The sequence below is a fragment of the Pholcus phalangioides genome, unplaced genomic scaffold (assembly GCF_987345545.1).
Source record: "Pholcus phalangioides strain wild (caught in Gottingen) unplaced genomic scaffold, Ppha-v1.0 ptg000015l_1, whole genome shotgun sequence".
Taxonomy (NCBI): Eukaryota; Metazoa; Arthropoda; class Arachnida; order Araneae; family Pholcidae; genus Pholcus; species Pholcus phalangioides.
This window is the reverse complement of record NW_028301608.1, coordinates 108,960,311-108,987,615: the sequence shown is the minus strand read 5'-3', so window position 1 is coordinate 108,987,615 and position 27,305 is coordinate 108,960,311. Positions and strand designations below refer to the sequence as shown.

Genomic DNA, 27,305 nt, shown 5'->3' with positions numbered 1-27,305 from the left:
TAGGATGATTTTTTTCCTAATGCTACTGTCGAAAAGACAAAAAAAAAAAGTGAAAACTTTACAAGAAAAATTAGATATATTGACTATGCTTGGCGAAAAAGTAAGTGAATTGCTGCTTTGGCCCGCCATTACGGAATCAACGAATCTAAGATAGATATACATAGTAATTCGATCAGCCGTGGCTGTAGCTGCACCTGTGGCAGCGAAAACTTTGCATCGCCTACGGGACGGGATCCATGTATTTCTCGCGCACAAAATGCTTTTTTTTCGTGGGTACAAGACTGCGACAAAAAAGGTATTCCACTTTATCGTAATATTATAGCGGAAAAGGAAAATTTTTTGCTCTTCCATAAAGGGCTGGTGAAACGTCTATTTCATCAGAATTTTGTGCAAGTAAAGGTCGGTTTCATAGATTTAAGAAACGATTCGAAAAACGCAATGTAAAAATCACTGGCGATCAAGCCACTGCCGTTCAGGAGTCTACTAGAAAATTTCCGAAATTTTGCAGAAAATTATTCCAGAGAAGGGTTATTTATGCACATCAGTAGGTGTTTAACGCTGACGAAACTACAATATTTTGGAAGAAAATGCCGCAAAGAATATTTATCACCCAAGAAGAAAAGCGAGCCCCTGGTTTTAAGGCAAGTAAAGATAGGCTTACTATGTTGTTTTGTGCAAATGCGTATGGGTACGTGATAAGGCCTACCGTCATTTTCAAAGCTTTGAATCCGCGAGCATTTAAGTGAAAGGATAAGTCAAAGCTCCCAGTATTTTGGATGGACAACGGAAACACTTTTCCGGATTAGGTTTAAACGGTGTTTCGTTCCGAAAGTCAGGAGGTACCTTGACAGTGAAGATATGCCATTCAAAGTCCTTTTGATAAGTCCTTTATATGCCTCCTTATACAACATCTGTCATTCAGCCCCTTGAACGGCGGGGGGGGGGGGGTAATGCGAGCATTCAAGGTTCACTATACATGTCATACAATGGAAATGATTCTGCAGGCAATAGAAGATGCAAATGCAGAAAATGTCTTGAAGGTCACACAAGGTGAAAATGATTGAAGAATCACACTTCAATGCTATTACTGTCATCGCTAGAGCCATGGCAAAGAGAAGCTGCCAACTCGGGTTGGATTAGCCTTTGGCCACAATGTACGAGATGTACAAAACAAAAAAAAACCTATGGTTTCGGATATTTGCGGTCAACCCCAAAACGTAACCCCCGCGAATACGGGGGCAGACTGTACTTTCATTTTTAATACTTCATACTTGCTTTCTTCTCATCCTTATAGTCAAATACGAAAAGTGGAATAATCACAGAATACAGTCAAATTCGGTTATAACGACTCGGTTTCAATGACACTTGGCTGTAAATTTTTTTTTTTTTTTTGTGAAATGTGTTAAGCGCGTCAATAATTGGCCATATCTAGGCTGATCCTCATAAAGAATAATGTTGATGAATCGTGCTTATAACATCGTTGAAAATAATACGAAGTCAGATATCATAACGACACATTTTTCGTCGTTTTATAGCGTTTTACCAAGAAATTCCGAGAATTAGAGCTCATTACATTCAGAGAATGGTCTTTTATTTTGTTGATAACTAACGATGGAAAAAAGGATTTAACCTGTCCTTTTAGACGGAACATTACTGTATTTTTCCGTAATTTCACCTTTAATGCTGTTCTGTTACGAAAAAGCCCATTTTTTCCCTGTTTTTTCGATGAAATTTACTTTAATTCTTGATCTTCACTCGAATCGGGGATGAACATAATTTGCATTGATTATCATTATAAATTGTGTAAAAATGAAATGACTATACATATTCATCTCATTTGTCATGTTAAATTTTTATTTTCCGAGAATTACATTTTAAATCACTGCAGATTTTTTAGTTCTGTATTTCTCGCCAAGGGTTATTTATAAGCCATATTTGGTGATTTCTTCGACAGTTGGTGATAGTTGGCGATATACCTCATATTTATAACCCTAATTTCTCAAAAAAAATTTTCCGATCGAATATTTCCACCCTGATCATAACAAAATAACAGGTTCATGCAGAGCGTATGTCTGTATCTGATTACATTTTTAGTCAAAACAGGTCTCGTAAACGGCAAAAATCCGCGGAATCTTCGATTTACTTATAACCGAGTTCGACTGTATTCATGAAAGATATGAACGTACTGCAATTCTGGTGAATTACAATATCATTTTTGCATTATAAAATCAATTTTATAAAATCATAAAATTGCAACTCACCCTCCGCTTGTGGTGATTCATTGTTTTCCCGAAGTTACGTTGGAATCTTCCAGGGAAAAAAATCGCCAACGAATCAGCGGCACCCGAGCACAACTTTTCTATTAATTCCTGGATATTAATGATTTCAATTTTTTTTATATTCAATTTCAAGATGCAGATAATCTGAGGTCACGCGTTCATGATTGCGTCACACTTTCACTGAGTACATTGACAGCAGCACTTCGACGAGCAACTGATGCGGTGGATTCGGTCGAATCTTCAGATGCGTTTCTTTGGAAGGTCAAACTAATAAACAACACAGGATGATGGATGGTGCACCTAACAAAAAAACACCCCTTAGGAGAAAAGTGGAAACGAACCCTTTTTTTTCTTTTGGTTACGAACCAAAAAATGACCGTTTATTCTTCATTTTTGAACCAAAATAACCTCCGCTGTGCTTTAATGAAATCGTCGATCTAATTTGACATCAGTAGCTCGTCACGTGTATTGTCCATCATCAGTCTTGTTGACTGTGTGTACAGTGGTCACTCGTCCTGAAATTATTAAAATTTTAAGTTCATAACAACTACGGTAACACAGGCATATTTCATACAACATGCTAAATCTCTGATCAGAAATTAAGATATTATATATATTGTCAAATATTCCACTTTTTATTCAATTTTATCACAATTTATTTAAACTTTTCTGTTCTATACAAGATTCATCGAAAGACTGGTTATTTGTGGAGATGGAGATTACAAGGAAGAAAATCCATCATTGCCCCCACGGGGACTCGAACCCCGGTCTTTCGCTTGCCGGACGAGCGCTCTACCATCTAAGCTATGGAAGCAGATAGAATAATTCAATCTTGGAGCGTATATATATGTTGAAAGGCACCGTACATGGACGGCGTCAACAATCAACTAATAGCTCGTGAATGACAAAGGCCAACCAGATGGCCATATGCATATAGAATATAGATTTCTGTTCTATTTCACCTAAATTTTTGTATCAATTTTCTATTCTTCTGTTTTATCTCAAATTCCTATTCATTAATTTTATTTCAATTTTTCTGTTTTTTTATTTCTCGTCAATTTCATCTCAAAATTTTTATTCTTTTATTTTATTTAAATTTTATCTCCATTTCTTAATTTTCTTATTTTATTTCAATTTTACTATTCTTTTATTTTACTTAAATCTTTATCCTAAAATTATCCTATTTCACCTCAAATTTTTTATATTCTCCTATTCCATCCCAATTTTAATATTCTTCTATTTTCTCAATTTTTAAATTTTGCCTTAATTTATCTGTTTTTCTATTTCATTTAAATTTATAACTCAATTTTTCTACTCTTCTATTTTATTTGCATTTTTCTATTCCATCCTACCTCAATTTTTATCTCAATGTCACTATTATATTTAACCTCAATTTTATCTTAAATTTTCTATTCTATTTTATATCAGTTTCTCTATTCCTCTATTTGATCTCAATCTTCTTATTCTTCTATTTTACTTAAATATTTTTGCCTCAATTTTTTATTCCCCTATTTGATCTGAATTTTTCTACTCTTCTAGTTTCCTTCAGTCTTTTTGTCAATTTTTCTATTCTATTCCATTTCAAAATTTGACTATTCTTCTATTTCATTTTAATTTTATTTCTATTGTTTTACTCTTCCTGTTACCTAAATTTTTATCTCAATTTTTTTACTCTTCAATTCCATGCCAATTTTTCTGTCCTTGATTCCATATCAATTTTTCTCTTTTTTTAATTATTATAGTTTATTTCAATTTTTATATAATATATAATATTTATATAATAACAAACATATATATATATAGTGTGTGTGTGTGTGTGTGTGTTGGAAAAAATTTTACATTTTTTACTGAAAATTCAAACATTTTAGTTCATATGGTTAAAGTAACGGAGATATTCCAAACAAATTTACTTTCTGAGCCCGACGTTATCTTAATTTTTAATCAGAGATCACATTTTCATCAATGATCATATTTTGATAAATTTCCTCAAAAATATAGAATTAAAATTAGTTATGGTGTGATGAAAATACACTATTTCAAAAATGTTCTTGGGAGAAATTTCAGAATTCGAAACGAATTTGGGTTTAAGAAATTCAAAGAATTATTATAAGTTAATTTTAAAAATTATTTATTCAATGAAATTTGAACTTCTAAAATTGAAATATTTAATAAAATACGAAAAATTAAAAATAAAACCTAGAATATTGACAAATAATGGCGAAAAAATTAACAAATAATGGTAAAAAATTGACAAATGGTGGCGAAAAAATTTACAAATAATGGTAAAAAATTGACAAACGATGGCGAAAAAATTTACAAATAATGGTAAAAAATTGACAAACGATGGCGAAAAAATTTACCAATAATGGTGAAGAAATTGACCAATAATGGTGAAGAAATTGACCAATAATGGTGAAGAAATTGACAAATATTGTCGAAGAAATTGACAAATATTGTCGAAGAAATTGACAAATTTTGATGCAAAAAATTCGACAATATTTAATAGAAAAAAAGCTAACAAACTTCAATTCAAAGAAGTTTGACAAATCTGAAGCTAAAATTTGAAAAATTCTCTCCAACCTTGGTTTTAGCATTTGTTCACTTACACATACTTTTTGATCAATCATTTCCAAAATAAGAAATTTTTTCAAGTTCAATCAGGAGTACAACTGTTTTTCTTTCTTTTTTCCCCCTCTGTCTAGTTTTTAGAGGTTTAACTTTTTCTTTGTTCAAAAAAAATTGATTTTTTTTTAAAAAGACAATATTTTCCACATTTCATTAAATATACATAAAATTCGACAAACAAAAACCGAAATGAATACTCGATTTTATATTCAAAAGCTTAACTATGACATCTTATTCAAAAAACAATATTATTTTGCATTGCTCTTCAAATTTATTTAATTTCAATTTCTTCTAATAATAAACAATTCATGAAAAGTAAATGCAAATTATTCATATCCTAGTTTCAATTTTAAATTATTAATTCATTCAGGCATTTAGACTAATAAAAGCTTCACGTGAAAAAAAAATTATAATAAATAAATGTCACAGTCATAAATTCAATATAATATGAAGAAAACGTAGAAAAAACATAAAAAAAATACTAATTGAATTTTAAATTTCTCATCATGGTAGTGACAGCAAAAGCTATGAATTATTTATGATATTATTTACGATATTTTAAAATGTTCATAGAAATAAATAACTTAAAAAAACTGATAAATTTCAAGAAAACAATTAAAATTTAAAAAAAAATAAAATTTAAATAATTTTGAAATAAAAGTTTTTAATAATGCCGAGAAAAAATATTAATTTCGTAGTAAAAAAAAGGCATTTTGCTACAAATTTTTGATAAGTCTTAAATGAAAAATTTTGGGAAATTTCAACACAAAAGAAATGAATTTACATATTTTAGTTTTCAAAAAGAAAAAAATAATACAAAATAACTTGGCAAATTGCAATTCGATATTTTTAAGAAATAAAATTAAATTTTGTATCTCGGTACATGCACGGCCCTTATTAAAATTAACAACAAATGTGCACGTTATTTGTACACGTTTTCTACTTGAAAATATGTTTTCCATTACCGACGGTTCGAGTACGGGCCACTTCATTCATGTTTTGAAAATGTGTCGCTGGCTGCTTAATTAAGTGATTTGTAACTATATGCAACCCTATGTTGCATAAGTGATCTGGAATTGTATCGCGGGTCTTCTAAGTGATCTGTAAATGTGACATGGGGTCACTAAAGTGATGTCTAAATGTGCTACTGACTGTAAAGTGGCCACGACACAGTTACAAGCCACTTGAGTGACCCGTAGTATATTCAGTTTAGTACACTTTAGTGTTCCGCGGCACTGTTCCAGATAACTCAAGTGTCCCACGTCACATTTACAGAACACTCAAGTGGCCCGCGACACATTCACAAATCACTTAGAAGATCTGTGGCCTAGTTTCAGATCACTCAAGTTGACTCGGCGTTACATTTCCAGATTATTCAAGATCATTGATCATTTTTATCGCACCACAGTCATTTTCTGCACACGAGGGCTAGTTAGACCTGGACCTACAATTTATTGCCGTTTCCGAACGGCAGGCTTGTTTTTTATGCTCATCGAGAGGATGGTGCGCTAACCCCTCGGTGGGGACTCTCTGCGGTAGCAATTTTTTCTACGAGCACGTCGCCGTTTTTTTTTTGTACATTCTGCGTCAGGAAAAGTTTTCTGACAAGGACGAACCGGATATCAAACTCGCGACACCTCTAAACATCCTTTGGTACTTTAGGCGAGTGTCTTATCGACCTGGGCTACCGCGCCCCCAGATTATTTAAGTGACGCGCGGTACAATTTCAGATCGCTCCACCCCCAACGCTTATTTACAGATCACTTATGTAACCTACGGTGCTGTTCCAGATCATTTAATTAACCTTTTCAGACTCGAGTATTCATTTTTCGGAATTTTCAAGATGTTTTTAGCATTTTCGATACCAAAAAAAAAATTGCATAATAAACATTTGTGAAGAAATAATTCATTTTGTTCAAACTTTTTCAGCCACGATGATGCAGGATATATTCATCTTTACACACAATTTTTTCCCGGAATTTTATCGCTAAATTTTATGTAATAAATCACACTTTTCCCGGAGGCGATTTCTCCTGAAAGTCATTCAAAAAGAAAAACCCCGAGTGTTTCTACAGTGCTGCCCTCTGATGAAATCCACCTAAGCTCTTATTCGCCATATTTGTAACACTCAAAACTTACAATCCTTTATTTCAGGGCTTAACTCCCTGAGGTAAAACAAAAATGTTCTACAATGAGGAAAAGCGACCTGCATATTTGTACATGCAGGGTCTGAAACGGTTGTGTGACCCATGATACTTTTTCCAAAAAAAAGTGAAATGGCCCCGCTCTCTCCTAAAGGCTATCTTTGCCTTAAAAAAGTAGTGAAGGGATTGTATGCCGTCATATTTTCGATTTTCCCCACAGAGATTTTTACTTTCAAAAAAAAAAATCACTTTATTGATGTTGTTGTTATTATTATTATCCACCATTTGCGGAGTCGCAGCCACGAATGTTGAATGGATCGCAACTCATTAGCGAAATTTTCCCGACAACGTGTTTCACGTCCACAAAATACACGGGGAAAATGGAGGAGAGTTTTGCTCCTTAAAATTCATTGCACGCGCTGCCCGGAGTTCACGCTACATTTCTGATCACAATGGACGCAACATTCAGTCACGCAGAATTCTCTTCTAATGGAAAACAAAAATCCATAAAAAACAAAAAAAATTACTCGCTGGAATCTGGCAAATGCACAACTTTTTTTTTTTTCTTCCTGAAATATTCTGAAAAATGATTTTTTTTTTCCCCCCCTACACCAAGAAACGTGATTGAAATTGTATGGCATCTACCTCCTTTTTCCTTTTTTGTGTGTGTATTATTCATTTATTATTTTACTCTCTCTGTTACTCGTAGATTATTTAGGAATTGCGGGAATGGTGTGATTTATTTTGTGGAGAAAAACTGGAATTATCAAGGAAAAGTTTATTTGGGTCAAGTTAGAGTTTTAAAGATTTACTGTGAGATTTTCTCGAGTGATACCCCGACCAGTGTTTTATCCGAAAATATAATTTCGAATTGTAATTTTTACTCCTGTCCAAAATTTTAAGGGGTAATTCTGTAAAAAAGAGAGGGATTTTTTGTATGAAATACACAGAAATAACTTTGTTTTATAAATTTCCTGAAATTTGAAGGATTATTTAAACTCCTAAATAAAATTTGCAGGAGTAAAAATGTCATAGATGCGTATTGGGGCAAACACTGGTTCCGACGATGTGCATGTAGTAATTACAGGGGTTCTTAACTTTTTCAGACGCGAACAGAAATCTACGAACAACAAAATCAACAACATGATCAATTTTAAATTTGAAAATGTTCTAATTAAATATTTCTGATGAACAGTGTGTGTTTAGTTTTCGGAATCAGTGATATAGTCTATGGCTTCATATCAGGTGGGCTAACAGGGACTGAACCTAGAACCCCCCAAATCAAGATGGCGCCCCAAATTATTGCAAAAATTTCACTAATTGTGAAATTGTTTCTTCTTTCTTAAATTTTCAATTGTCATCCATTCTCAAACTATTTCTTTTCTAAATTCTGAAAAATTTTTCATCCACTCTGGGATTATTTCTTTACTAAATTCTGAATTATCATCCACTCTGGGATTATTTCTTTACTAAATTCTGAATTATCATCCACTCTGCAATTATTTGTTTCCTATAAATTCTGAATTGTCATCCACTCTGGAATTATTTCTATTATAAATTCTGAATTCTATCCATTCTCTCAAACTATTTCTTTCCTAAATTCTGAGAATTTCCATCCACTCTATCTGAAATTATTTCTTTTCTAAATTCTGAATTGTCACCCACTTTCTCAAACTATTTCCTTCCTAAATTCTGAGAATTTTCATCTACTAATTCTGAAATTATTTTTCCTAAATTCTGAATTTACGTCCATTCTGAAATTGTTTCTTTCCTAAATTCTGAATTTACGTCCATTCTGAAATTATTTCTTTCCTAAATTCTGAATTTACGTCAACATTCTGAATTATTCCTTTCCTAAATTCTGAAAATTTTTATTCATTCTGGAATTATTTCTTTCTTAAATTATGAGAATTTCCATCTACTCTGGAATTATTTCTTTACTAAATTCTGAGAATTTTCATCCAAGACACACTCTGGAATTATTTATTTCTGAATTGCCATCCACGCTGGAATTATTTCTTTCCTAAATTCTTATTGATATCCGTTCTCAAACAATTTCTTTCCTATATATTCTGAAACTTTTCATTCATTCTGGAATTATTTCTCTCCAGAATTCTAAATTGTCATCCATTCTCAAACTATTTCTTTCCTAAATTCTCAGAATTTTCATCCATCAGCCTGGAGATATTTCTTTCTTAAATTCCGAGAATTTTCGTCGATTCTAGAATTATTACTTTTAATTTTTTATTCATGTTTCTATTTTTTTTCAATACATTATTACATTTTTATCATGATCAGTGGTATTTATTTATTCATATTAAGTTTATTATTGATTTAAATTTCGCACATTTTGAATGTGATTTGTATGCTGCTTATGTATTATCACTGAAATTTAACTTGCCCTTTATCGCAAAAACTAGAGCCAATCTGATAAAACCAATGCCAGGCTCGGAATCGGAGCCACAAAATCACTGAAAACCCTTTGAGAACACAATCAGTTGTTGATGTGCTATCTATTTGTCATCTCATGTGATTATCTATTTGTTATCTCATTTAATTATCTATTTGTTATCTCATTTGAATATCTATTTGATTATCTTTTGATTATCATTTTATTATCTATTTGTTATCTCATTTGAATATCTATTTGATTATCTTTTGATTATCTTTTGATTATCATTTTATTATCTATTTGTTATCTCATTTGAATATCTATTTGATTATCATTTGATTATCTATTTGATTATCATCTGATTATCATTTGATTATCTATTTGATTATCATTTGATTATTATTTGATTATCATTTGATTATTATTTGATTATCACTTGATTATCTATTTGTTATCTCATTTTATTATGATTGCATTATATATTTGTTATCTCATTTGACTATCGATTTGATTACCATTGGATTATGTATTTATTATTTAATTTATGTATTTATTATTTAATTTATGTATTTATTATTTAATTTATGTATTTATTAATTTATTTGTTATTTCATTTATTGATTGGAAGAGTAGAAGTGCATATTATCATAAAGCAAAACACTATGAATGTATATTTCGGTACATTCATCTGGAATATGTCAAATGAGATTTTTTTTGCGCTCGCGAAACTTGAATTATCATTATTGGCTTTCTCTTAGTATCTTTATTACTGCAGTGAAAACTTTTTTACAAGTGGGTCGTTTTACTTTTATTATTTTGCCGTTGCATAAATTCTTATTTCTCTCTATGAATTAACATAAGAAACCATGGCTCATATAGCCCGTCCAATTATTTCCAGCCGCGAATGCACATTGAATTGTGAAGATAAACATTTTCGACTAACACAATGGAAATTGCTCGAATATCTGTTCAAGTAGAAGTTTTTTATGACATAAATGTCGCTCTCCACTTGTTAATACAAGAATTACAGAAGACTGGATGTTGTGAAGATATTTATTATTTGAGATGTTAATTTTTTAAGGAAGGAAAAAACTCATCTCTGCCTCTACCGGGAGTCGAACCCGGGTCCCTCGATTGCCGGACGAGTGCTCTGACCACTAAGCTACAGAGGAGATAGAGATTCCGTTCGGCATATATACGCTCTAGCGAAGGAAAATCTCTATCTCCTCTGTAGCTTAGTGGCCAGAGCACTCGTCCGGCAATCGAGGGACCCGGGTTCGACTCCCGGTAGAGGCAGAGATGAGTTTTTTCCTTCCTTAAAAAATTAACATCTCAAATAATAAATATCTTCACAACATCCAGTCTTCTGTAATTCTTGTATAGAAGTTTTTTAATTCTACCCTAGAATTTTTTCCGTATTTTAGTGGTAATTTTTTTCCTTTACTCGAATTTTTCTTCCTCTAAGTCAAAGTTTTTAGGAATTAGAGAAATTTTTGAAAAATAGCATTCAACAAAATAGTAGCAATAGAACTCAGCATTTAGCAATAGAATTTAGCAGATTCATTCGTCCACTTGCAAAAATTGAACGACTTTCTCACGAAAGAAGGGCATAAAAGAGAAAGACATTCAAAAATCACAGCATTTTCTGTCAGAAAATAATTTTGCATCCACTTTATTTACAATTCGTTTCATTTATACGAGTATCATGTATGAATCCGCATAGTACAGGGAGTATGTATACGTCTTGTTTATTTCTAAATATTTTCATTCAATAATCGAATATGATTACATTATAATAACATCGTTTCGAATTTCTACATCTCGAACAGTTTGGCATGTTTTACCAATATCATATTCGTAAATAGCGCTGTTATTTAAAAAAAAAATCTTTCTTTTTCTCACTCTTAAATCAGTATTTTCGAAGTTCTTCACCGGCCGCTGCACATTCACGGTATCGAGATTTGACTGCACTTCTACTAGTAAACGCTGGACATCCTAACCAATACACAGGCAACAGAAGCACATAAGTAAATTGCCAGTAACCGCAAACCGCAATTAATCCCGGAAAACCGCAATAATTTCATATAGAAAAGATTCGATTAAAAACAGCTGATACAAACAAACAAAATTTGAAAATCATATTTATAATTTTTCTTTAAATCCATCTACTCCAAAGCCTTTGAAAATTGAATCTAGTTCCATAATCAAGTCTACTATAATTAGATTAAGCTCCAAATATGATTATCTAACACACACTCCTATACATACTCTCGAAAGGACGAGTGATAGAGAAATACATTCTCTCGAAGCGTATAAGTGAATTTAAAAGTTGTAAAATAGGCCTTTGATGTCCCTATTAGATCAATCTCTTTCATACTGTGTACTTCTTTCCAGAAGGGGAAACTTCCTTCAAATATCTCAAAATCCAATTTCTATCCAGAGTTTGTGCAGAGAGAGAGAGAGAAGAAAAAAGTTGTTCAATTTACGTAAACTAGGAATGTCAATATTTGCTCTTGGAATTTACTTTTTTTTTTTACTCCTCTCTATTCTCAGGTTTCTCCAAGAAAAAAATGCTGCCAGATTCTTATCTGACCAAAGTGAAGTGAGGCGATTGTACAAATAGAACACTTCATGAAGCTCTATATTGAACTTTATGAAGCAAAAATTGCATTAGAATTAAATTTATTTTCCTGTCTGGTTTTGAGTTGTTACTGGTTCTGTTTTTTGTTGCTCGATTAATATCAGTCTCGTGAAGAGTGGAAAAAAATTTTTTTTGAGTGTTTGACTAATTCATAATTTGCTCTTTGTTTTCTAAATTCATCAAATTAACTATCGAAATGATTGTTTTTAATTGCTGAATAATTAATGGACTTAGAAATTTCAATTCAAAAATGATTTGAAAATTAAAAATGGATTTCAGACTGCTATATTTAGTGACTATATTTACACTATTTTTTCATGATTTATTTATTTGATTATTTTATTAAAAATTGCTTTATTTTTTGAAGAAGCATCAATTTTTTTCATTTTCAATTTATTTTCATTTTATTTAAAAAATTTTCACATTAATTCAATTTTTTCTTACTTTTTTGAAATAAAAATGTGATAAGATTTTCCGCGGTTTTCAAACTTTAAGGAGTGCATACGCGCGCGCGAGTCCGTCTCCCATTTGGAAAAGTCTTCGCAAAGAGCAGGCAACCCTTCAACAGATGTGAGCATTTTCATTATTTCATACTTACATAATTTACACTTATAAAACGTGAGATATATATTTTTGTTTTTCGTTTAAAATTACTATTTAAACGAAATTACTTTAAAATTAAACTTTATATTATTTATTTACTTATTTCCCTCATTTTTCCATGAATATCATTTTGATAAAAAAAAATAATTTATGTGTTTCCTTCGTAGAAAAATATTATTTTATACAAATCTACATAAATTTCTTCTTTTTCATTGCTCCTTGCATTTTGCGATCGTACTAAACTTATTTTGTGTTGAATTTAAGCCTTGTTGGTTGTTGTTAAGATGGTTTTCAAGCATACTCAAGAACTTTTGAAGAATACTCGTCGTGAGAAAATACTTTTCTTGAAAAATAATGTTTTTTAAACAATATCCACAAGCAAAGTTAAGCGTTTTCCAAACAATACCATTATTAAGCATCATTCGATAATTTCTGTATTTTTTTCTGAAACTTTATTGAAATTTAATCCTCACTTGAATAGATATAATAATGAAATACATGCTAAATTTTGATTAAAAAAAGTATGTTAGTATCTGGAATTATGCATTTTATCAGTGATAAGAAATGTTTGCGCCAACACCCACACAAGTAGAGTGATTTTCAATGGACGTACCGCGGCAACGTTTGTTTCCGTGAGAACGATCATGGGTCCCACGAGTTATTTCAGCCATTGTTGCCACGGGAATAAAATTATATTGAACATATTGGCATATACAGGGTATATAGTAAGGAAAGTCCCTCGGCCTCATTTTATTGGCAAACCGTTGATCCTAGAGCAGTGTTTCTCAAACTATGGTCCGCGACGATGGCGTAGGTGGTCCGCAAGCAGGCTCGTTAATTCGATTCTAACCGAATGAAAAAATCAATTGTTATAATTGATGTCAGTTAATATCCATATGGGTTTCAAATAAAAAATTTACCTTCACACGTTTAGGAATGGTGAATCTCACCAAGGAACGTGCGAGAAGTTGCGATTCTGAATACAGATTAATTGTAGCCAAAATATAATAATAATAACGTGATCTTCACGCATTCCCAAGGGATCAGCATGATCCGTCATTTGTTAGTGTTAGTAAACATCCATGCCCGAACCGGAATTCGAACCCAGACCTGCACAGTGAGAAGCTAGTTCCCTAACCACTCGACTGCCAGGCGGCAAAAAAAAAGTGAAATTTACAAGTTTGCTAATTAATGCTAAAATGGGTGAAGGGTGAAAAATACTTTTTTTAAAAAATAATGTTTTTCAAACAATATCCAAGCAAAAATTAAGGTTTTTCAAGCAATACTATTATCAAACATATCATATCCTCGATAATTTCTCTATTTTTCTATAAATTTTATTAAAATTTAATCCTCATTTGAATCGATATAATAATGAAACGCATACTGAATTCTGATTTTAAAAAAATCTTATCAATATCTGAGATTTTGATATTAAATGAAGAAAAATGAGATACATCAAGAGAATAAAGAGAGATCAGCGTTTTATATTTGAATGAAACTTTTTGGCCGCCTGCCTAAAATCGAATTAAGAAACAAAAAAAAAAATCTTTGTATTCCCCTTAGAATAATCAATAATCAAATTAACTCTCTAAAGCTCAGCAGCGAACGATTTCATTATGATTATCATTACTTTCTCGAGAGATTATTTCTCTCTCTCTCTCTCTCTCATCCAACACAGAATAATTCTTCGAAACTATTTTTCTTTCTGTTTTACGGACAATTTAAAAGCAATAAGTAGCTCTCGAACAGTGGCTCTCTGCGGTCACATTGGATGGATGATGATGATGATGATAAAAATAATAACATGGCGTCTTCCACACGCACTGCCAACGAGGAATAGAAATGTACATTCTTTTTTCGACTTTATTCACCTTTTTTGTTTGTCTGACACGCGATAAGGCTTTTAAAGATATTTTATGGAATTATTCATAACTCCGTTTTGTCTCTAGATCTCGGGGCCATTGATGTGTTGTTTCTTGGTCGGTTTTATGGCTTTTATTAATGTCTTTCTATCTCTCAGGAAACATTTACATCGAAGCGCGGGGGGGGGGTGCCTCGGCCTTTAGGATAGTAGAGAGGGAGGGCACTTTATTGGCTTCGAAACGTGTCGGGGGCCCAGTTAATTGATCTGGCAATGCGGATCACTTATGTGATCTGGGAATGTGCCACTCGGGTGATTTTGAAATGTGCCGCGGGTAGCTAAAGTGATTGTGGACCCGCGAGCCGATTCATTATTCGGCCGGAACTGTGTCGCGAGTCAGTGAAGTGATCTTTAAATATGCCCCGCCGGGTCACTTAAAGGATCTGTAAATATGCCGTAGGTAAGTTAGAAGATCTGTGAATGTGCCGCGGGCAGCATGGGTGATCCGGAACTGTGCCACCGGCACACGGCTCTGCCGCGAATCACTTGAGGAATCTGGAAATATACGTTGGTTACTTTAGGGTTCTGTGAATGTGCCGCGGGAGGCTTGAAAGATCTGGAAATATGTTGCGGGTTACTCGAGTGACCTGTAAATGCACTGCGAATCGCTCGAGTGCTCTGAATCTGCACCGCAGGTCACTTACGGGATCCACTGCACATTTACAGATAGGGCACATAAGTGATCTGGGAATGTGCTGCGTGACGCTTGAGTGATCTGTAAATAAGCCGTGGGTTACTAGAGTGATCTGGGGGGGGAGTGTACCGCAGGTCACTCAATGGACCGCTGGCACGTATCACTTGAGTGATCTGGAATGTGCTGCGGGTCAATCAAGTCAAGTAATCTGAAAATCCTTAATTCATTTTTACAAAATTAAGTTTGAAGTCGCGGTCCACATGAGATGGAACCGAAAGCCACATTTGGCCCGCGGGCCATAAAGTGGTTTAATGCTTCCCCCCCCCCCCCCCAACATGCTTTCTTTTGAACACATTCACTTTTCGCGAGTTGTGAAAAACTGACATGAAATACAACCACATGATGATCATTTAAAATGGCTAACGATGCACGAACGCTGCATCGTTGGTTTTGGCAAAATAATCATTACTTATAGTTGAACGTAATTAAAATATTTAAATATCGACCGAGTCGAAAATTATGCAGAAAAATTCAATTCTTTAATTTACATAAATTTAATTTTATTAAATTTACTATTTAATTTATTAAATAAGATTTTAATTTCGTTATTCCAAAAGAAAACTTTTCTTTCAGAATTTAATTTATTCCTTCATTGAAATACTAAATTTATTGTTTTTTTCTAGATTCCATGTCATTCAAACGTTTCATCATAATTTTTTTTTGCATTTTCTACTCTTTGAACTTTTCAATTTTTAGTTTTCAACAAAAATCCAATTGTTAGTTTTTTTATACAAAACCTTTTATACATTTTATTATACTATACGATCTTTCCAAAGAGTTATATCAAATTATCTTCGATGAAAATTTCAATTTTCACATCCTCATTTCTGCATAAATAGTACAGGGTGTTTCAAAAAAGAATTACTCAATTTGAAATGCGTATATTACGAAAAAATATTGAACATAGACACTCAAGATTAATTTTACATTACGTGGCTAATCATAAAGTTTATTTACAAACCAAATTAAAGGTGCTCAATATGTTCACCTTGGTATGCACGGTATATGTCTATACGGTAATCAAATACGTCCCACGCTTTTGCGAGCATGTTTGCATCCACTGCTGCTGTTATGCGTATCTTCGGTTCGGCTAATTTAGCTGGAAGGGGGGGAAGCCACATAAACGTAGTCTTTTATAAACCCCACAAGAAGAAATCGCACACTGTGAGGTCCGGTGATCTTGTAGGCCAGTGATATTTAACTGAATCGTCAGGTCCTGTACGGCAGATCCATCGTTTAGGAATGCGATAATTCTCGAATGTCCAAGCTCCAGTGTGGTGGTGCCCCGTTCTGCAGGAAAATGAAGTCTTCCGAATCGGTTTCTGACTTTGGGAAATGCCAATCTTGACAAACACTGAAGTGGTGGCCGAAGGAAGAGCGTTGGCGCTACCTGTTGGCAACTGCGTGAAGCTCGAGTTTTCCCTCTTTCTACCTATGCATTATTCGATCAAAACGGATTGAAATCTGAATAGTTATGATTTTTTTTAATAGGTTGATTCTTTTTTAAACACCCTGTACTTTCAACTAAAATTTAAAACCAATTTATTTTGCATTAAAATTTTTTTTCAAGTTCACCGAAACACAAGAAAATTATGCATAAATTGTTTTAAATTATGCATATATAAATTTTGAAATAATAATTATTATATATATATATATATACACAATTTTTATTTAAACAATAACTAATAATGAATCTTATTTTTCCTAACGGTAAAAATATTAAAATTTTCCATGGAGAAAAATTTCCTAACAATTGATTATATGCGTTGGATCAGTGATTAGAAATGTTTGCGCCACCTCACTACAAACAGAGTGATTTTTAATGGGTTTGCCGTTGCACCCCGTTTCAGTGAGATCGACCATGGATGCCACAAGTTATTCCAGTTATTGTTGGCACGGGAATACAATTATTTTCAACATGGTGACATACAGGTTCCCGCATAAATTCGTAAATAGTTTAAAGTAACTGACTACTGTGCTCGGCACTCTTTTCAAAAACAGCGTAATTTTTTACAAAACGTATGGTTTTAAATCTATTAATACTGTATAAAATAAGAAAATCCACTGAGGTACCTGAAATATTTCTGTAACTTTTTGAGACATTTTATATTATGTTATCAAAACTAGCTCATTTTCAGTGCTTTCGCCAGACATTGTACACCGAAAACTACAGCATATCTTCGAAACGTTTTGGTATTGCTATGACTGTTATCTGTGCAACGAACCAAAAGTTTCAAAGTAAACAGAATGTTCTCTGAGATATGGTAGTTATCGGGAAGCAATACGGAAATTTTCACAAAACATTCAAATAATTTTATTAAAACATCTGTAAAATATTGAAATCTAAACGTATGGTCACAAGATCATAGTTCATTGCACAGCTAATGTTACCTGGAACACTGCTGAATAATTTCATGAGAATATCTTGCACTTGCATAGGTTCTGAGAAATTTGGTTCCGCGTTGAATATAGTAACGACAAAATTATTTTTCAAAAAATGCTTTTAAAAATTGTTCGTTGTCTTTGAAACCATTGTTCATGGGCCCTCACAAGGGTGGGGCCCATTACGATTCTCATAATTTTTGTTTTTTCATGCTATAAATTCACTGCAGCTGAGCCCGTGAAAAGTCACGGTCTGGGATCCCACCAAAGGTTCCAGCCTTGGGGCTCTGCTCCATGATGCGGAGGATATGTCATTGTCCCAGGTAATTTAAATCAGCCATAACATTGTCTTTACTTATTGCATATATAAGCATATATTGCTTATATAAGAATTAAACTGTCTTGGATTCTGTGTATTTTATACATTAATTTTATACAATTTTGAAAAAAAAAATCGCCATTTGAATGTACTCTCTCTCTCTCACAGTTGCCTTACAAATTCATAACAATTGAAGGAATTGGTATATTTGAACGCGGTTGGCGAAAAAGTTTTTCTCACGAATTGGGGATTTTTTCGGTACGGAAAAACATTGGTTAAAACTTTTTGTCGATAGAGAGCGCTGTAAACCAATTCGCAAGAGCGATTGGGCCAAAACCTTCATTCCATCTCTTCTTTGTCCGAAACGTTCGTAAACCTTCAGCCTGCGATTCGTGGCTGAGGTGAAACATCTTCACGAATGGTGTTTTAACCACCAATGTCAGGTTCGCAATGAAAACCTTGTGTAGTGACCCGTAACAGGAAAATTCAGAAATGAGCTGTTAATCGTACACCCAGCATATTATAAGACTCTAATTTGCAGATTTCCAGTGATTTGCTTTCGTGAAGTGTCTTGTATCAACACAAATTTGAACTAAAATTTCGTCCTGCACACAATTCCCCTTCGTGAAAATAACTTTTCCACTAACCGCATTCAAATATACCACAATTCCTTCAATTTTTATGAATTTTTAAACCATTTCGGAATTTTACAGATCACTCTGTATATTGAGAACGTAGGATACCGTAACATATATATATTCAACATTTAAAGGTATTTTCACTCCTAAGGAAGAATTGAACTTTGAACGCCCTTTTCGAATTTTATTGACTGAAATTCATAAATTTCGTTCACTTATGTTATAAAATATAACCGCGATAAAAAAAAAAGCTTTTTCACCTGGTGGTCGAAAATTGAACTTTTTTTTATTGAATCTTCCTGCTCCCTTTCAATGTCAACATATATCCTAATGCCAAGTTTCATCAAAATAGCTCCATCAGAATATAAATACGTCGGAGTTGTGTCAGTTTACTTATAACCACCCAGTTTTTCCTATGGATATAACATATTAATTCTCGCCGCGTTTCGCATAACTCAATATCTGTGGATGTGACTAAGGAACATAAACATTGACAGAATGTTTCAGCATCCATTTCAATATAAATGTTGCCGCGTAATTACACTTGAAGCGTTCATTTTGCCGAGTGAACATGCGGACAAATTTCGATGGACGCAATTACATACGGGACAGGAGAATAATGACAGCAATTCGCGTATTGCGAGTGCGAATAACAATGATAACAATATATTATACTCTTGCCTCATGTCCCATGGTGTTTACTGCTTACGTTTGCTGGATGAATCGGACGTAAACGTGGATGAGGATTGATTGGTATTCTTAGGCTAAAACATTATTATCGTGACTATATTTCATTCGTCAATTTACGGGCAGCTCGATGTTCCAATTAAATCAACAAATACGTCTTATAATCGATTTCGAAAGGTTAGGAGAAATTTCTCTGGCCATTGGTGACCTTAAATGCCCAGTAAACATTCATTAAAAAATGAAAAATCTATAATTAGGGGAATAATAAAGTCATTGAATCTTTTAATAATTTTTAATCCTGTTTTAAAGGGATTGGTGCACGCAAATTTTCCAAAAATACGCATTTTCCAATTTTTCAATTTTGAAATATTATGAAATTTTTTCTACGTCTAACTGTGTTAAAGATTTTGTTCTACCTGCACTAAAAATATTTTTAAAATATTTTAATAAAAACTGTTGGCAGGCATTACACATGTGTTTCACTAAAATGTGTTTTTCTCAAAACTAAGTTTTCTGTTAGATAAGGAACATTTTTGCAAACACCATACCATTTACACCACACTAATTCAAATGTCTCGAAGCTTTGTGAGTGTCTCAACACTATAGTGTTACATACTTTAACATGAGGATGTTTTATTAAAATTATTTTTAAAAAATTTTATGGCACAAATTATGGGTAAATTTTGGGGATTTTTGAAAAAGTTGCATGTTGTTAAAGTTAAAATTCAAGAAAAAAAACCAACAATTATAATCCTTAAAGTTCGTGTTAAAGTGTGTATCATCATAGTGTTGACACACTCACAAAGTTTCAAAAAATTTGAATGAGTGGTGCTCGAAAAAATGTTCCTTATCTAACAAAAACTTATTTTTGAGAAAAAAGCATTTTAGTGAAAAACATTAGCATGACTATATAATGCCTGCCAGCAGTTATATTGAAATATTTTAAAAATATTTTCAGTTCAGGTAGAACAAAAACTTTAACACAGTTGTAGACGTAGAAAATTTCATAGTATTTAAATATTGAATAATTGGAAAATGTGTTTTATGGAAAATTTGCGTGCACCAACCCACTTAACAGATTACGAAATGTAATTTCCGTGCATCGTAAATTTTCGTAATTTTCACAGATCGTAAATTTTCTTTTCCTATTAAGATTACTGTATTGCGTTGGAAACTGGTAAATTAATTAAAATATACATTGAAAAGTTTCTCTGAAGTAATAAATTTTTCATTTATCTAATCGAATTTAAGTGTGAATAACAGGTGCAGTTGCATCAGGCCCCGTACTCACGGTAAATTATTGAAGGCTTTCACGAGTTGTGAAATTGTTTCCTTTGCATTAATACTGAATTTTCATCAATATATTCTGGAATTATTTCTTCCGTTATTTCCATTACTTCTGAATTTCCATCCATTCTGGAATTATTACTAAAACCAGGATTACACTATATGAAAGTTTGATAAATCCCTTTCATAAAACTTGAAAAATCCAACCAATAAGATTATTGGTTACATTCTAGAAAATGCATTTAACTGAGCAACCGATGATCTTATTGCTAGCATTTTTCAAGCTTTATAAAAGTTTGGTAAAAGTCCTTTTATAAAACTTGAAAAATGCAGCCAATAAGGTCACCGGTTGCATTTCTTAGAATGTAATCAATAACCTTATTGGTTAGATTTATCAAATTTTATACAAGGACTTTTACCAAACTTTTATAGTGTTATAGATTACAATATAAAATTTTGATAAAAGATCTTTTATAAAACTGGAAAAATTCAACCGATAAGCGCATCGGTTACATTCGAGAAAATGCAACCGGTGATCTTATATTTGTTGAATTTTTCGAGTTTTATCAAAGAGCTTTTACAGAACTTAGCGAAACCACAAGCATCACTTCCCTCCCCTCTGCCATTGTGCTAGATGTAAATACAGTCGAGTTCGGTTATAACATAGCCCTTAGATGATTCGAGAAGTGTATGTAATAACCGACGTGCATGTTATGAGGGAGGTGCTGAAATTAGCTTACGTAGCAATAACATATATGCATTATTGAGATTGTCGTGTGTACAAAATAAGCTTATGCAGCACATTAATTGGAATATAATATAGCATGAATATATGCAGTCGCCGCTCCCCCCCCCCCACTGTATTCGCGGTTTTTTTTTTCCCCTTTATTGGAAATTTTTTTTGTTGAAGATGGCTCGCTAATGACATTGCTGTCATCACTAGAGCCAGACTGAAACAGTCACCGCGGGTTGAATCGACCTTTGGCCACAATGTGCGCTTCAGGACACAACCATTACTACAGAGCCAACTAAAGAGATTATAAAGCACATTGTCACATTTTAGAGAAACAGGTGGGTGGGGGAAGGGTTGAACGATATGGATATAGAAATCAAACAGCTAATTAATAGCTATTCAGAGAGAACCGAGCAATTCAGAGAGAACCGAGCAATTCAGAGAGAACCGAGCAATTCAGAGAGAACCGAGCAATTCAGAGAGAACCGAGCAATTCAGCATTGACCGAGGAGGAACTAATGCAGTTGACTGCTCCTAAGCGGTACCAGATGATGAAGATCACGGTAAAGAAGTAGAAGACAAGTTCTCTCACCGTGTGTGAGTAACATAGCGGAAGGGCTTCGCAAGTTCAAATCCGCCATAGATTGTTTTCATGGCATAGATCCCTCTATGGTACGTTCTTCACACGTAGAAAAATTGGAAGAATCCAAAGGAAAAGAAGAATCCTTGTCAACATTACTGCAACATACTTGATGACATGAAAAAGAAACGGGGAACAGAAATCACAGCGTTCTTTCAGAAAACATCACCAACAATCCGTGCACCCTCTCTTGAATTCCCTTTTACCCTCTGCGTCACCCTGCTCTTCTATAGATACACAAGAGAACCCCCTCGGATACTGGGGGGGGCGACTGTAGTTTTTAATTGATATCTAAAAAATTTGTAAATTTATTACAACATGCAGGCATTTTTGGAAATGCTAATGTTTTTTTTTACCTTTTGCTAATAGTTTTTTTCTTTGAAGTTGACAGTGATGAACAATTTAAAAAAATTTCAGAAAAAATAACCCCACTGTGATGTTTATGAATTTTATAAACTCGCGTCACCAATCAATGATACACTTGAATTAGCATAGCTTTTCAACAGTGACCTAGTTGATTTACAACAATTGATGTTTCATCATCGCCACCAATAAAAAGATCACAAAGTGATAAAAACAAGTAAAAATTCAATAATTCGAAGAGCATTGGTGATAGTTTCGCACAGAAAGATAGGATTTTATTAAATGTCAAAAATTTTATTGCCAAAATAATTACATTTATTATCGATAGAAGGCTCTAAAATTTTTCAATTATAATATTTAGTATAATCTGTTGATGAGGAAATGTAACTATTCCAGCCATGTAATTTCTTGTTTATTGAAAAAATTTAGATCTTTTTGTGAGAAAACGTCAAGATATCACCAGCATACAATGAATTTTGTACATAAAAAGCCGTTTTTCACTATTTTCTAGGGGTTTTTTTTTAAGTATGTTATATCCGGTTTATTTTCTCGGTTAAGCCCTTTTTTTTTTTGGTTTATTATATCCGCAGTGTATGCTAGGAGTAGGGTGTTATAACAGAGGTAAACGTATAGACGTGATTTAATAAATTTTAAGGATTTCACAATCATATGCTATATCCACGGGTTATGTTATAAGTATACTCGACTGTATATGCAACTTTTTTGGGAATTTCGGGAAAAAGATGCTGTGAAAAGTATTCGAAAATAAGGTTAAATTAGGGCTTTCAACTAAATACTTTAACACTTTCCAGTGGGTTGAGTCTTGGCGTTCGTTTATTCATTCGTGCTGTTCCCAGATCGCTAAAGTGATCCCCGACACGTTTCCAAACCAATGAAGTGGCCCGCACTGTACTAAAGGTTGAGCACCCTTGGTTTAAATTTATGTGATCTATGAGATTTTCGATAGTTATCATGTGTATGGACTTCCATAAAAACTGATATTGACACATGTGCAGTTAAATTCATGTGTATAGATATGATTTTCACGAGCAACCTATATAATAAGAATAAAAACAAAAAAATCCTTTATATTCAATGAATAAAATTGTACAGTGATACCTCGGCTTATACGAATTTTTCGGCTATAACGAAGATTTCTCTCGTGATTTTTCTTCCTCGGCTAACGAATACGGAGCCTATGTTTTCAGAGCATGCGTGCATCTTAAGTGCAAGACTCATAGTATCGCACTGAACAGTCTGGACACTCTAGGAACTTATTTTTTCCATCTTCATGTAAGTACAGTAAAACCCCTCTTTTGCGGACTTTCGAGGTACAAAGAAATTTGTTCGTGAAACAGGGGTGGCCGTATCGGGGGATTTCCTGTTGAAACTAAAATACAGTTGCTCACAATAAATGGGTTTTTTTATTTAAAAATGTGAACGAAATTCCGACAATATATAATGTGTTTAAACATGATATATTACGTACGTATGATATATGTTACGTGATGATTGCAAAGATACGCAATCGAAATTGCAAAAATATTGTTTTTTACTGAATTTACATCTATTGAAAATAGGTCGATCAATCGATGATTGATAGATCTCGACGAAAAGCCTATTTAAATAACGTGTTTTTAACTCCTGCTTAACCCTCTGGTACGGACGCGGACGCCGTTTTCATCATTCGTTCCATTTTACTAAAACCCCTGTATGGACACACTGATAGTTAAAATTTTGGTTCAAATTATGCTCGCTAGATGACAGCACAAGTCAACCAAACATCGATTGATCAACCTATCAATCATCGATTAATCAACCTGTCAGTCACCGATTAATCAATGCACCACTCACGCCAAATCGATTAATTAATCGATAAATTAATCGATGATTGATGGATTGATCAACCGATGTTCAGTTGATTTTGCTTAGTATTCCAACTCCTGAAAAATGTATTTTAAGCTCCGAGACTAACTCCAATGCCTTTCCGTCATTATGTTTTTATCCGCACAAAGTGTATTTAATCTGCAGTACTTAAAAATGTCCGTATAGTTTATGACATTGCTTTCTTGCTCCTCACACTCTACTTCATCCATATAATCTTCTTCAGGTGACTTTGACATTGAATGTCATTTCTGAATGACGTCGGATATTTCGGGGTGTGTATGATCTTCTTTTCTCACATTATCATCTATAGGAGCACTCTAAACTGACACCAGGCATAATTTGAACCAAAATTTTAACTATCAGTGTGTCCATACAAGGGTTTTAGTAAAATGGAACGAATGATAAAAACGGCGTTCGCGACCGTATCTGAGGGTTAAGCAGGAGGAGTTAAAAACATATTATTTAAATAGGCTTTTTGCCGGGATATTTCCATTTGGTAGTAGAACAGGGGTGGCCGTTCAGAAGGGTTTTTCTGTATCTAACACAGAAATGAGCTGACCAAATCACAAATGAATGGACATTGAACTCCACAGGGTTGTGTCGACACCAATGTCAGTAAATTAATTAATACGCGTTGGTTGTGCACATTGGTGTAAAATAAAAAGATCTTTAGTATCTCATCTTTCCTATAAATTCTCTATTAGTCAATTTCTGAGCTGTTCATTTCAGTTTGTCCTTTTTAATAGCACTCTTTGGTGTTTCACAAAACTTTTCCTTTTAAATTCTTTACTACTAAGAAACATTAAGAATAATCAAATTGATTTCACGATAAAAATGTTACAATTTACAATCAAAATACTGCTACTATGGAGAAACTATAGTAACTATATAGTATAATATTCATATGCCCATTATGAATATATGAATATTAACATTTGAAACGATAATATTTTTGAAATAATACTAATGATCGCACATCACGCAAATCGTAATTCCACATACGAATAACTATTGTTTCTGTTCGTAATATTAATTATAGCTACATGCATATGACATGAAGAAGCAATTAAATCGATGTTTGAATAAAATTGTGTATTTCGCTTTTTTCCCCCATCATTATTCATCGATTTTAATTATTCTGGATGAAAAAGTAATTATTTAATGAATGAAATTTAATTTTTTTAATAATTTTTTCCCTGATCTTTAAACGTTTCAAAACGCGAAAACTTAGTCATGAGTGTGAAATTTGAGCAACTTTTGAATTTATTATCTTAAATCAATCAAGAAAAAAAAAATTACAAAATAAAATTTTAATTCATTACTTTAAAAAATTGCATTATTTCTTCAATTCTGGTAGATTTTTTTCCCATTTAAAATTTACTGATTTAATGAATTCAATGATAAAATTCATATTCCGATGGATACGGTAAAATTAATTCATATGAACGTTAAAAATTGATAATTCATGTTTCCGTGATAAATAAATTTATTAAAATTGAAATTCTAAATTGATTTTTGGTTAGTCGAAATTTTATGGAAATAAAAATTTTTTTTTTTTGTATTTTATTTTCACTCTAATCGTTATAAGATGTATGATATAAATGTTTGTCGCGGCGTCATATTGTGCCATTGAAGGAAAAATAAATATGAATCTGTATAAGAATGAAGCCTGTAGTATATACAGGGTGTCCCAAAAAGAAACACCTGATTTTTTAAATGAAATAAGTCGGAAATGGTGATCGACAGAAGAATAAAACAAGTAGTTGGCTTTTATTCTGAAAGCATAAAAATCTGATAGTTTTCCAAAATTAGAGTTACAAGTGTTGCTGACAGGCGAAGCTGTACGCTGAAGCTGCAACAGTACGGAGTACGAGGAAATGGTCTACAAACTGTCCTTTGCAAGCAGTCGTTACCATCACATGCAATCGTTGCAATCGATTCAGTATGTGCACCTTTCAAAGCGCAAAGATGGCGCAAACGATCACTACTGAACGGTACGTTGCAGTTTTTGAACAATTTGTCGCTTGGATTTGGAGGATCAACGAAATAACTTGTGGTTCATGCAAGATGGGGCACAACCGCACCGTACCAGACGATTTTGGCTTTCTTCGAGCAACACTTCGAAACAGAGTCATCGTATTTTGAACTATTCCACATTTATTGGCATGGACTCATACTTAAACGATCTTGCCACCTGCGACTACTTAAAGTGAAGCATTTTCAAGGACACCGCTTTCCTGCAAGACTGGACGAGCTTCGAAATTTGATCTCTGAGGCATGTGTGTCCATTTCCGTTGACACTACAGAGGGTGACTGAAATTTTCATTCTTCGTTTGCACCCTCTCTCTTCGCTGCGGAAGGTGCACATTTTGAATCGATTGTGATGTGATCACAACGACTGCTTGCAAAGGATAGTTTATAGCCTATTCCTAGGGTGGCCACCTGCTGGCCCGCGAGATGATTTTGCCCCCCCCCCCCGATAAGGTAAAATCAAATTATCAAACGAAAATTAATAATTCACAAGGTGTTAAATCAAAGTTGTGATCATCATTTGCGCTATTCTCGTTCCAGCAGCGGAGAAAATTTTATTTGCATTCATTATAAATAGTGACGAAAATAATTTATCATGTTATCACCATACTGCCTTTTCAAACATACAAATTGCTCATAAAGCTTGCCATGGGCAATTTTATTCTTCCGCCACCTGGTTTGGCAAATTACCTATTTCGCCAATATAATTACTGGAGAAAAATTGCAACAAATGTTTCATTTGTAAAATTCAAATTATGAATAGATTGGATGGAATAATTTGCAGAAGAAACTCATTTTTGATGCATTACATGTGACTGGGAACGCAACCAGATAAACAGCGAATATGCTTCTGAAGATGAAAATACAATGCCCAGGGTAAACGCTTAGCGACAAAATTGTCCGTGTTTTATCGTTTCCTTATGGCGTATACAAATGTACGAATTTTTCGGATCATTTTGCTGGTGCGGCTTATACCCCGTAGTGATCCCACGAAGCTGTGGCTGACCGTTATGTTGGCCCCTGAACAGAAAGA

At 33.3% G+C, this 27,305-nt stretch overlaps 1 protein-coding gene across 1 annotated transcript in view; it reads right to left on the bottom strand.

Moving 5' to 3' along the window:
• alpha-Catr (alpha-catenin related) overlaps positions 1-27,305 on the bottom strand; it is a 278,683-nt gene that overhangs the window by 239,937 nt on the left and 11,441 nt on the right. The window contains exon 2 of the mRNA XM_089245109.1: positions 2,262-2,794. Coding sequence (XP_089101235.1) covers positions 2,262-2,282 — 21 coding nt within the window. The 5' untranslated portion in view covers positions 2,283-2,794. The remainder of the gene's footprint in view (positions 1-2,261; positions 2,795-27,305) is intronic.